Consider the following 10964-nt stretch of genomic DNA (forward strand, 5'->3'; position numbering starts at 1 on the left):
CTCGCCAATTTGTTGAAATATGTTGAAGCGGGTGGGGCTCAAGCTGCATCCCTGTCTCACCCCATGGCCATGTGCAAAGAAATGTATGTTTTTTGCTCATTTTAACCACACTTGTTTGTATACATGGTTTTTTGTATGTTGGAATGTTTTTCCCCAACACCGCTTTCCATCAATTTGTATAGCCGACCCTCATGCCAAATGGAGTCGAGCTTTTTGTTTAAATCAACAAAGCATGGGGTGACTTTGTCTTTGTTTTGGTTTGTTTGTCAATTAGGGTGTGCAGGGTGACTATGTTGGAGGGTTTGTATTTTGTGCTGTAGTTCATTCAGTGTAATTGCCATAACCACTGGATTCTCCAGTCTTTAATAGTTGATATTCAAAGATTTGTGTTTGATCGTGTGTATGTTTTGCTGTGTTTTTTGTTATAGAGCCAAAAAGATTAGAGAAGTGGTTTATCCATACCATATTTATCCATCTCTATTTTGGATGGATAACTCAATGTTGTTTAGTGTGTTCCAATCTTCCCAGAAGTGGTTTAGATTCTTCAATGACATTGAGCTGATTTCGGATGTATTGTTACATCTCTTTCCGTAGTGTATTTCCATATTGTTTGTGATTCACCATAGTGAAGTTGTAGGCTCAGGTTTTCTGGGTCTCTGTATTTGGTTGGATAGGTTTCTCAATTTCTTTCTTAGGTTTTTGCATTCTTCATTAAAATGTGTCATTATTGTCAATTTTTAGGTTGTCCGCTTGACATTTAGATTTGATAGGGAAGCTGAGAGGTCAAATATACTGTTTAGGTTTTCTACTGCCAAGTTATACACCTTCACTATTTCAGTGGAATGTTTTGTCCAGGAAGTTGTCTGAAAGGGATTGAATTTGTTCATTTCCGCACTATTTTCCTTCCATCTATAGCATTTCTTAATATTATTCAGTTCCTTTGGCTTTGATGCCTCATGATTATTGCTCTGTTCAAGTAGACTGATCTGATGAGGTGTCAGTGGGCTGTGGGAACGTTCTGAGACTCAACTGCCCCGCCCCTCCCTCGCTCTCACATCTGCCCGTCCCCCGCTCTGTCTCTAGGTATGACTCTCTGACAGGTGTGCCGTCGTGCCAGCGTGCGTTGGCGTTTGAGAAGGGCAGTGTGCTGTTCAACGTGGGGGCTCTCTACACACAGATAGGAGCCAGACAGGACCGCTCTGCTACAGCTGGCATAGACCGGGCTATAGACGCCTTCCAGAGAGCTGCAGGTAACCACACATTCTTACACTCACATTAACATGGCATGTGATGTGCGCGTACACACACACACACACACACACACACACACACACACACACACACACACATCTTCTGGTTGCGCTTTGCTTTTCCGCTGTCATTACTGTGTTTCAACATACTTGTAAAAGCTGTTTGTGTGTCCAGGTGCATTTAACTACCTGAAGGAGAACTTCTCCAACGCTCCCAGTCTGGATATGAGTGGCCCGTCACTATGCATGCTGGTCCGCCTGATGATTGCCCAGGTGCAGGAGTGTGTGTTCGAAAGAGTCACACTCACAACTCAGGACACGCACTTCATCACCCAGCTACAAGTGGCAAAGGAGGCCGCACGGGTGAGGGGACGTGTGTGTCAAACATGTTATACTCACTGGTGCACAATACCTTCATCCAGTGCCCTTGTTTAAGACTTCTCTTACGTTCTGGTTAAGGACTATGTTCCATTCTCCTGACTTTCTCTCTTTCTCAAAATTACATTTCAAAGAGTTTTATTGGCATGGGAAACATATGTTTTACATTGCTGAAGGAAATGGAATAAACAAGGGAAACAGTCAACATTACACAAGTTTTAAAAGTATATAGACATTTCAAATGTTATATTATTGGCTATGTACAGTGTTGTAACAATGTGCAAGTAGTTGGAAGTATGAAAGGGAAAATAAATAACTAGATGAATATAGGTTGTATTTACAATGTTTGTGCTCCACTGGCTGCCCTTTTCTCATGGCAATGGGACACAAATCTTGCTGTTGTGACGGCACACTGCGGTATTTCGCCTAACTGATATTGGAGTTTATCAATGTTTAATTTGTTTTCACATTCTTTGTGTCTGAGCTGTGGGAAATATGTGTTTTCTAATGTGGTCATACATTTTGTCTGGCGGTTAGGAAGTGTAACTCAGTTTCCACTTCATTTTGTGGGCACATAGGCAAACCTGGCTCTCGAGATGACACGCTTTGGCGGCCTCTCTCAATAGCCTTCTATGCTGAGTCTGTACATAGTCAAGGATTTTCTTAATTTAAGGTCAGTCACAGTGGTCAGGTATTCTACCACTGTGTACTCTGTTTAAAATAGCATTCCAATTAGCATTCCTGTTTGTTTTTTTATTCTTTCCAGTGTGTCAAATAGTTATTTTTGCTTTCTTATAATTTGGTTTTGTCTAAATGTGTTTCTGTCCTGGGGCTCACCTGGCTGAGGGGACTCTTCTCTAGGTTGATCTCTCTGTAGGTGAGGGCTTTGTGGTGGAATGTGTGGGCATCGCTTCCTTTTAGGTGGTTGTAGAATTGAACAGCTCTTTTCTGGATGTTGATAACTAGTGGGTATAGTCCTAGTTCTGCTATACCTTCACTGTCAAGGCCCAAGTCTGACAGTCTGTGCAGAAGATCTAGGTGCTGCTGTAGGCCCTCCTTGGCTGAGGACAGAAGCACCAGATAATCTACAAACGGTAGACATTAGATTTCAGTAGGGTGGGCCCGGGTTCAGCAGACTGTTCTAGTGCCCTCGCCAATGTATTAATATATACAGTTGAAGTCGGAAGTTTACATACACTTAGGTTGGAGTCATTAAAACTCGTTTTTCAACCACTCCACAAATTTCTTATTACCAAACTATAGTTTTGGCAAGTCATTTAGGACCTCTACTTTGTGCATGACACAAGTCATTTTTCCAACAATTGTTTACAGACAGATTATTTCACTTATTCACTGTATCACAATTCTAGTGGGTCTGAAGTTTACATGCACTCAGTTTACTGTGCCTTTTTTAAACAGCTTTTAAAATTCCGTCATGTTTTAGGAGCTTCTGATAGGCTAATTGACATCATTTGAGTCAATTGGAGGTGTACCTGTGAATATATTTCAAGGCCTACCTTCAAACTCAGTGCCTCCTTTCTTGACATCATGGGAAAGCCCCAAAAAAATCAGCCAAGACCTCAGGGGGAAAAAACATTTGTAGACCTCCACCAGTCTGGTTCATCCTTGGGAGCAATTTCCAAATGCCTGAAGGTACCACGTTCATCTGTACAAACAATGGTACAATAAACACCATGGGACCACGCAGCCGTCATACCGCTCAGGAAGGAGATGCATTCTGTCTCCTAGAGATTAATGTACTTTGGTACGGAAAGTGCAAATCAATCCCAGAACAACAGCAAAGGACCTTGTGAAGATGCTGGAGGAAACGGGTACAAAAGTATCTAGATCCACAGTATATCCACAGGGTATGTCCTATATCGACATAACCTGAAACCTCAGCAAGGAAGAAGCCACTGCTCCAAAACCACCATAAAACAGATAGACTACGGTTTGCAACTGCACATGGGGACAAAGATCATTCTTTGAGAAATGTCCTCTGGTCTGATGAAACAAAAATAGAAATGTTTGGCCATAATGACCATTATGTTTGGAGGAAAAAGGGGGAGGCTTGCAAGCCGAAGAACACCATCCCAACCTTAAAGCACGGGGGTGGCAGCATCATGTTGTGGGGCTGCTTTGCTGCAGAAATGACTGGTGCACTTCACAAAATAGACGGCATCATGTGGAAGGAAAATTATGTGGATATATTGAAGCAACATCTCAAGACATCAGTCAGGAAGTTAAAGCTTGGTCACAAATGGGTCTTCCAAATGTACAATGACCCCAAGCATACTTCCAAAGTTGTGGCAAAGTCAAGGTATTGGAGTGGCCATCACAAAGCCCTGACCTCAATCCCAAATAAAATTTGTGGGTAGAACAGAGTGTGCGAGCAAGGAGGCCTACAAACCTGACTCAGTTACATCAGCTCTGTCAGGAGGAACGGGCCAAAATTCACTTGTGGGAAGCTTGTGGAAGGCTGCCTGACACATTTGACCCAAGTTAAACAATTTAAAGGCAATGCTACCAAATACTAATTGAGTGTATGTAAACTTCTGACCCACTGGGAATGTGATGAAGGAAATAAAAGCTGAAATAAATAATTATCTCCTATTATTGTGACATTTCACATTCTTAAAATAAAGTGGTGATCCTAACTGACCTAAGCAAGGAATTTTTACTAGGATTAAATGTCAGGAATTGTGAAACTGAGTTTAAATATATTTGGCTAAGGAGTATGTAAACTTCAGATTTCAACTGTAGGAGCCGCACACTTGAGTAAATATGGATCCAGATTGTCAGCGCCTAACGATTTCTTACGATCCATAGCAGATCGTGCAGGTAAGACCTCATCTTCTATGACTTTTTGGAAATTAAAAACGGGCTTACTGTTTTCCACATCAGGTGAAGGCCGAGGGGCTGAAACAATAGACCCTTCAGGATCATGTTGGCCATTTTCTTTTAAAAAGAAAACCAGCAGAAATAAAGTGCTTATTAAAAACATCAACTTTCAGTTCGATCACTGATCCCAGATTCCGACGTAATTTGCTTCGGCAGGGACGTTGAATTTCCTCGTTTTAAGTGAGTTAAGCTCTCTAGGACATGTGGGACGCTAGCGTCCCACCCCGCCAACAGCCAGTGACATAGCAGAGCGCCGAATTCAAAACAACAACAAATCTCATAATTCAAATTTCTCACACATACAAGTATTATACACCATTTTAAAGATAATCTTCTCGTTAATCCAACCACAGTGTCCAATTTCAAAAAGGCTTTACGGTGAAAGCATAGCATTATTATTATGATTATGTTAGGACAGCACCTAGACAAGAAAAACCACACAGCCATTTTCCAAGCAAGGAGAGGCGTCACAAAAAACAGAAATACAGCTAAAATGAATCACTAACCTTTAATCTTCATCAGATGGCACTCATAGGACTTCATGTTACACAATAGATGTATGTTTTGCTCAATAAAGTTCATATTTATATCCAAAAACCCCATTTTACATTGGCCTGTAATGTTCAGAAATGTTTTGCCTCCACAACTTGCGGTGAATGAGCACATCAATTTACAGAAATACTCAAACTTTGATAAAAGATATACGTGTTATGCACAGAATTATAGATAAACTTCTCCTTAATGCAACCGCTGTGTCAGATTTCAAAAAAGCTTTACGGCGAAAGCAAACTTTGCAATAATCTGAGTACAGCGCTCAGACATCAAAACAAGCCATACAGATAACCGCCATTGGAGTCAACAGAAGTCAGAAATAACATTATAAATATTCACTTACCTTTGATGATCTTCATCAGAATGCACTCCCAGGAGTCCCAGTTCCACAATAAATGTTCGATAAAGTTCATCTTTATGTCCAAATACCTCCATTTTGTTCGCGTGTTTAGTCCAGCACTCCAAATTCACTAAGCGCGCAAGTTTAGTCCAGACAAAGTCAAAATAGTTCCATTACAGTTCGTAGAAACATGTCAAACGATGTATAGAATCAATCTTTAGGATGTTTTTATCATAAATCTGCAATAATATTCCAACCGGACAATTCCATTGTCTTTAGAATTGAAAGGAAAGGCAGCTTGCTTTCACAGCTATGCGCATGTTTGAGCTCATGCCAATTTTCCAGACACATGACTGAATCAGCTCTTATTTTCTTCCCATTCACAGTAGAAACCTGAAACAAGGTTCTAAAGACTGACATCTAGTGGAAGCCTTAGAAAGTGCAATATGACCCCACAGACACTGTATACTGGATAGGCAATCACTTAAAACTACAAACCTCAGATTTCCCACTTCCTGGTTGGATTTTTTTCTCAGGTTTTTGCCTGCCATATGAGTTCTGTTATACTCACAGACATCATTCAAACAGTTTTAGAAACGTCAGTGTTTTCTATCCAAATCTACTAATTATATGCATATTCTAGCTTTTGGTGCCTGAGTAGCAGGCATTTTACTTTGGGCATGTTTTTCATCCAAGCTACTCAATACTGCCCCCCTTTCCTAGAAAAGTTAACGGTTTTCCATAATTTAGAGGGATCACCAGCAGACTAAGAAAATACCAAGATTTTTGCCTTTTTTATTCCTCAATTGCATAAAAAGCAGCTAATCAGCTGTTTCAGCAGTTTTCCTCGCCAAGGCCCATGCTTGATTCTTTTGCAGGAAAAGGATTTTCAAATCAGAGGAGAACCAAGGATTAGTTCGTTTTTAATTTTTAAATGTGTCGCTTTAACGGACTGTGTTTATCAGCCATGGAGGTAAAAATGTACAAAAAGAATGCTAAAACTGGGTCCATTATGCAGTTTACGGATAAAAGCTCTGAGAAATAAAGGTCATGGATAAAGACTTGCTCTGACAAATAAAGGTCATGGAGAAAGGCTTGCTCGGAGAACTGTTTATAGTTTTTCTTTAGAATTATACAGTTCGTTACAAATGTATTTTAATTTAAGTGACGCTGGCATTAGCCAGTCCAGATTGCGATATCCGACAATCAATAATTCAGAGTTTGCATAATTAGACATTAACTCAAACAATTTGCATAGAGCAGATACCGGCGCTGAGGATGGGCGATAAACTCCCGCTAGCGTTAATAGTCCATTATGACCAAGGACCACATTTAGAACTAAGCAATCATACTGTCTCGTAACAGAAGTCGAAATGGACACCGTGACATCTAGGTTGCATTTAACATGGATGGCAATACCGCCACCTCTACCCACTCTGCCTGCTCTGTAGATATTGTACCCAGCTAACAGAATGCTTTTCCAACAGTCTTGACGGTGTTTCCACATATGCTGAGCACTTATTGGCAGCTTTTCCTTCACTCTGCGGTCCAACTCATCCCAAACCATCTCTATTGGGTTGAGGTCAGGTGACAGTGGAGGCCAGGTCATCTGATGCAGCACTCATCACTCTCCTTGGTCAAATAGCCCTTAAATCAAATCAAATTTATTTATATAGCCCTTCGTACATCAGCTGATATCTCAAAGTGCTGTACAGAAACCCAGCCTAAAACCCCAAACAGCAAGCAATGCATGTGAAAGAAGCACGGTGGCTAGGAAAAACTCCCTAGGAAAAACTCCCTAGAAAGGCCAAAAACCTAGGAAGAAACCTAGAGAGGAACCAGGCTATGAGGGGTGGCCAGTCCTCTTCTGGCTGTGCCGGGTGGATATTATAACAGAACATGGTCAGATGTTAAAATGTTCATAAATGACCAGCATGGTCAAATAATAATAATCATAGTAGTTGTCGAGGGTGCAACAAGCACGTCCGGTGAACAGGTCAGGGTTCCATAGCCGCAGGCAGAACAGTTGAAACTGGAGCAGCAGCACGGCCAGGTGGACTGGGAACAGCAAGGAGTCATCATGCCAGGTAGTCCTGAGGCATGGTCCTAGGGCTCAGGTCCTCCGAGAGAAAGATAATTAGAGAGCATATTTAAATTCACACAGGACACCGGATAAGACAAGAGAAATAATCCAGATGTAACAGACTGACCCTAGCCCCCCGACACAAACTACTGCAGCATAAATACTGGAGGCTGAGACAGGAGGGATCAGAAGACACTGTGGCCCCATCCGATGATACCCCCTGGAGGTGTGTTGGATCATTGTCCTGTTGAAAAACAAATGATAGTCCTGCTGAGCGCAAACCAGATTAGATGGTGTATCGCTGCAGAATGCTGTGGTAGACATGCTGGTTAAGTGTGCCTTGAATTCTAAACAAATCAGACCGTGTCAGCAGCAAAGCACCATCACACCTCCACCATGCTTCATGGTGGAACCACATATGCGGAGATCATCCATTCACCTACTCTGCGTCTCACAAAGACATGGCGGTTGGATCCAAAAATCTCACTCATCAGACCAAAGGACAGATTTCCACCGGTCCAATGTCGGCAGGTTGCCTAGTGGTTAGAGCGTTGGGCCAGTAACTGAAATATTGTTAGATCGAATCCCCGAGCTGACAAGGTAAAAATCTGTCGTTCTGCCCCTGAACAAGGCAGTTAACCCACTGTTCCTAGGCCGTCATTGTAAATAAGAATTTGTTCTTAACTGACTTGCCTAGTTAAAAAGAAATTAAATGCTTGTGTTTCTTGGCCAAAGCAAGTCTCTTCATATTGGTGTTCTTCAGTAGTGGTTTCTTTGCAGCAATTTGACCACGAAGGCCTGACTCACACAGTCTCCTCTGAACAGTTGATGTTGAGATGTGTCTGTTACTTAAACTCTGAAGCATTTAATTGGGCTGGTAACGCTAATGAACTTATCCTCTGCAGCAGAGGTAACTCTGGGTCTTCCTTTCCTGTGGCGGTCTTCATGAGAGCCAGTTTCATCATAGCGCTTGATGGTTTTTTCGACTGCACTTGAAGAAACTTTCAAAGTTCTTGAAATTTTCCGTATTGACTGACCTAGCTTCATGTCTTAAAGTAATGATGGACTGTCGTTTCTCTTTGCTTATTTGAACTGTTCTTGCCATAATATGGACTTGGTATTTTACCAAATAGGGCTATCTTCTGTGTACCACCCCTACCTTGTCACAACACAACTGATTGGCTCAAACGCATTAAGAAGGAAAGAAATTCCACAAATTCACTTTTAACAAGGCACACCTGTTAATTGAAATGCATTCCAGGTGACTACCTCATGATCCTGATTGAGAGAATGCCAAGAGTGTGCAAAGCTGTCAAGGCAAAGGGTGGCTACTTTGAATAATCTCAAATATAAAATATATTTTGATTTAAGACTTTTTTTTTGGTTACTACATGATTCCATATGTGTTATTTCATAGTTGTGATGTCTTCACTATTGTTCTACAATGTATAACATTTAAAAAATGAAGGAAAAGAATCCTTGAATGAGTAGTTTTCAACTTTTGACTGAAAAAAAAAGAATATGGGGGATTGGAAGTGATGCAGACAATTACATTGATGGAAGCTACAATCTCTGCAATATTAAAGCTGATCTACCACCTAAAAAATGTGTGGAATAGCCAATTAGAATATACAGACTACAAATTCTATAATTTCGTTTAGTATTCCATAAACACCAGTCCTTTTTGGGTTGGAGGGTTTGTATTTTGTCCTGTAGCTCATCCAATGTAATTGGAGAATCCAGTGGGTTGTAATAATCTTTAATAGATGATTCTACGTTTTGTAAATAATCACGTATATATTTTTGGTTCTTTGTTAAACCACTTCAACCTTATCGGCCATTTATCTCCATTTTAGATAGCTTTTAGTGTTCCAATCTTCCCAGAAGTATTTTGATTCTATGGATTCTTCAATCAGAATGATGTTTTCTTATGTGCTGTTCCTTTTTTTTCTAAGTCTATTTCTGTGTTTTAGTGTTTCACCATAGTGAAGGCGTAAGCTGACGTTGTGGTTCTGTGTTTTTTGTTGGATCGGTTTCTCAATTACTTTCTTAGGTTTTTACATTCTTCAACAAACCATTTCTCATTGTTAGTTGTTAGGTTTTCTGACGGAATTAAAGTGTGATATGTTAGCTGATAGGTCAAATATTGTTCAGGCTTCCTACTGCTAAGTTTACACCTTCTTCCCTATTGCAGAAAAACATTTTGTCTAGGAGGGATAAGATTTGTTGTTGGCCAATAATTTTTTGGTAAGTTTCTACACTGCCTTTCCATCTGTAGCATTTCTTAATAGTATGCAGTTTGTTCTGCTTTGATGCCTCATGGTTGATTTATTGCTCTGTTCAAGTAGATTGTGATTTTGCTGTGGTGTCAGTGGGCTGACTGAACGCTCTGAAAGACTCTGGGTTGAGGCCGATGATAAAGTAATCTACAGTACTACAGCCAAGAGATGAGCTATAGGTGTACCTACCATAGGAGTCTCCTCTAAGCTTACCATTGACTATGTACAGACCCAGCGTGCAACAGAGCTGCAGGAGTTATCTGTTTTTGTTGGTCATGTTGTAAAATGTTCCTGTTTTGACTAATTTAATAGTGTGTTAGGTCTGCTCTATACCAAGTTAGCATACTCCTTGAGTCTCTTCCCTGTTTCACACCTGGTAGTTTGGTGGATGCGACTACCAGCTCTCTGTAACCTAGAGGGCAACCAGTGGGTCCATCTCCTCTATACCATGTTTCTTGTCGGATGACGATGTCTCTATTTCAAATGTCTTTGCAGTCCAGGTTCCTGCTCTTTAGGCCAAAGGCAGATGACCTCAGTCCTTGGCAATTCCAGGCTTTGTGTTCTATAAAGTATCCAATGTCAGTCATGTGGTTTTGCTTCAGACCAGTAAGTGTGAGCAGAGCCTGCTGAGCATCTCTCTTTCATCTCTCAATCTCTCTAGGTATCTGATGTGTATAGCTTGGTACTCCAGACCATGTCTCAGACCCTTGTGAAGGACTATGTCCCATTCTCCTGGGCCTCCATGGTTCAAGTGAAAGCAGAACACTTTAGAGCCCTCTCCCACTACAATGCTGCTGTCGCTCTCTGTGACCACACCCGTAAGTACCTGTGTGTATCTGTTAAGGATGATGCTTTAGGAGAACATACGTGTGTGCAGGTGTGTGTGCAGTGTGGTCCTGTGTGTCTCAGTTGGTGCGAGCATGACGTGTGTGGTGGATTTTTTTCCCCCCCTGCACATACATAAAATGGATGCAGTCATTGTACTGTAAGTCACTTTGGATAAAAGTGTCTGTCATGTTCTGTAGAGTCCATTGAGGAAGGGGGTGACGAAGAGTCAGCGAAGGCTCTCTTCCAGTTCCATGTCAGTACTCCTGCTGGACCCCCACTCAGCCAGGTGCTCAGAGACCCTGAGGACAGACGCAAACTGGGTGAGTACACACACACAAAGATATTTGATTTTT

At 41.3% G+C, this 10964-nt stretch overlaps 1 protein-coding gene across 1 annotated transcript in view; it reads left to right on the top strand.

Moving 5' to 3' along the window:
* LOC115158663 (rhophilin-1-like) overlaps positions 1-10964 on the top strand; it is a 28495-nt gene that overhangs the window by 12002 nt on the left and 5529 nt on the right. The window contains exons 8-11 of the mRNA XM_029707855.1: positions 1084-1250; positions 1426-1613; positions 10445-10601; positions 10809-10931. Of these exons, the coding sequence (XP_029563715.1) occupies positions 1084-1250; positions 1426-1613; positions 10445-10601; positions 10809-10931 (635 nt within the window). The remainder of the gene's footprint in view (positions 1-1083; positions 1251-1425; positions 1614-10444; positions 10602-10808; positions 10932-10964) is intronic.

Source organism: Salmo trutta, chromosome 22 (assembly GCF_901001165.1).
Source record: "Salmo trutta chromosome 22, fSalTru1.1, whole genome shotgun sequence".
In the NCBI taxonomy this organism is placed as follows: domain Eukaryota; kingdom Metazoa; phylum Chordata; class Actinopteri; order Salmoniformes; family Salmonidae; genus Salmo; species Salmo trutta.